Source organism: Trypanosoma theileri, assembly GCF_002087225.1.
Source record: "Trypanosoma theileri isolate Edinburgh chromosome Unknown TM35_Tth_84_V1, whole genome shotgun sequence".
NCBI classification, from domain to species: domain Eukaryota; phylum Euglenozoa; class Kinetoplastea; order Trypanosomatida; family Trypanosomatidae; genus Trypanosoma; species Trypanosoma theileri.
The window spans coordinates 25,807-26,219 of NW_021639926.1; the positions used below are offsets into that span (position 1 = coordinate 25,807).

At 42.9% G+C, this 413-nt stretch overlaps 1 protein-coding gene across 1 annotated transcript; it reads right to left on the reverse strand.

Annotated features, from left to right (window-relative positions):
- Position 1: 1 nt before the first annotated feature.
- TM35_000841100 (uncharacterized protein) lies at positions 2-394 on the reverse strand (the record flags this gene model as incomplete). The annotated part of the gene is made up of 1 exon (XM_029031420.1): positions 2-394. A coding segment is annotated over one exon (393 nt), but the record flags the coding sequence as incomplete, so codon positions are not given.
- Between the last annotated feature and the right edge of the window lie 19 nt (positions 395-413).

Here is a 413-nt window from a genome sequence, read left to right on the forward strand (position 1 = left end):
TATATGTTACCCCATTCTCAAAAAATGTGAAAGCAAACAAAAAAGAAAAAGAGATATCATTTACCAGAATCACACAATTGCAGAGTGAGACACACCACGAGGTGCACAGCAATACTCTGCCTGAAAGTATAAAAATGAAAGAGATTAAATATTTCCACACAAATTGATGCACCCTAGCCCAATGGGTGTCATCGGGATTAATTTTCTCGGTGCTCAGTGTACTGAACACAGTAGCAATTGTATTATTATCATTATTATCAGTAAACAAGTGATTTCCCACACTCTCTGGAAGGACCCCACCACAGTGCTCAGCACACAGCCATGCAGCCCAGCACAGAGAGCAGCAGCAGCAGGAGTGGAACACGCAGTAATGCAGGGCTGCTGCTGCCGTCATTTAATGCCATACCACTGTT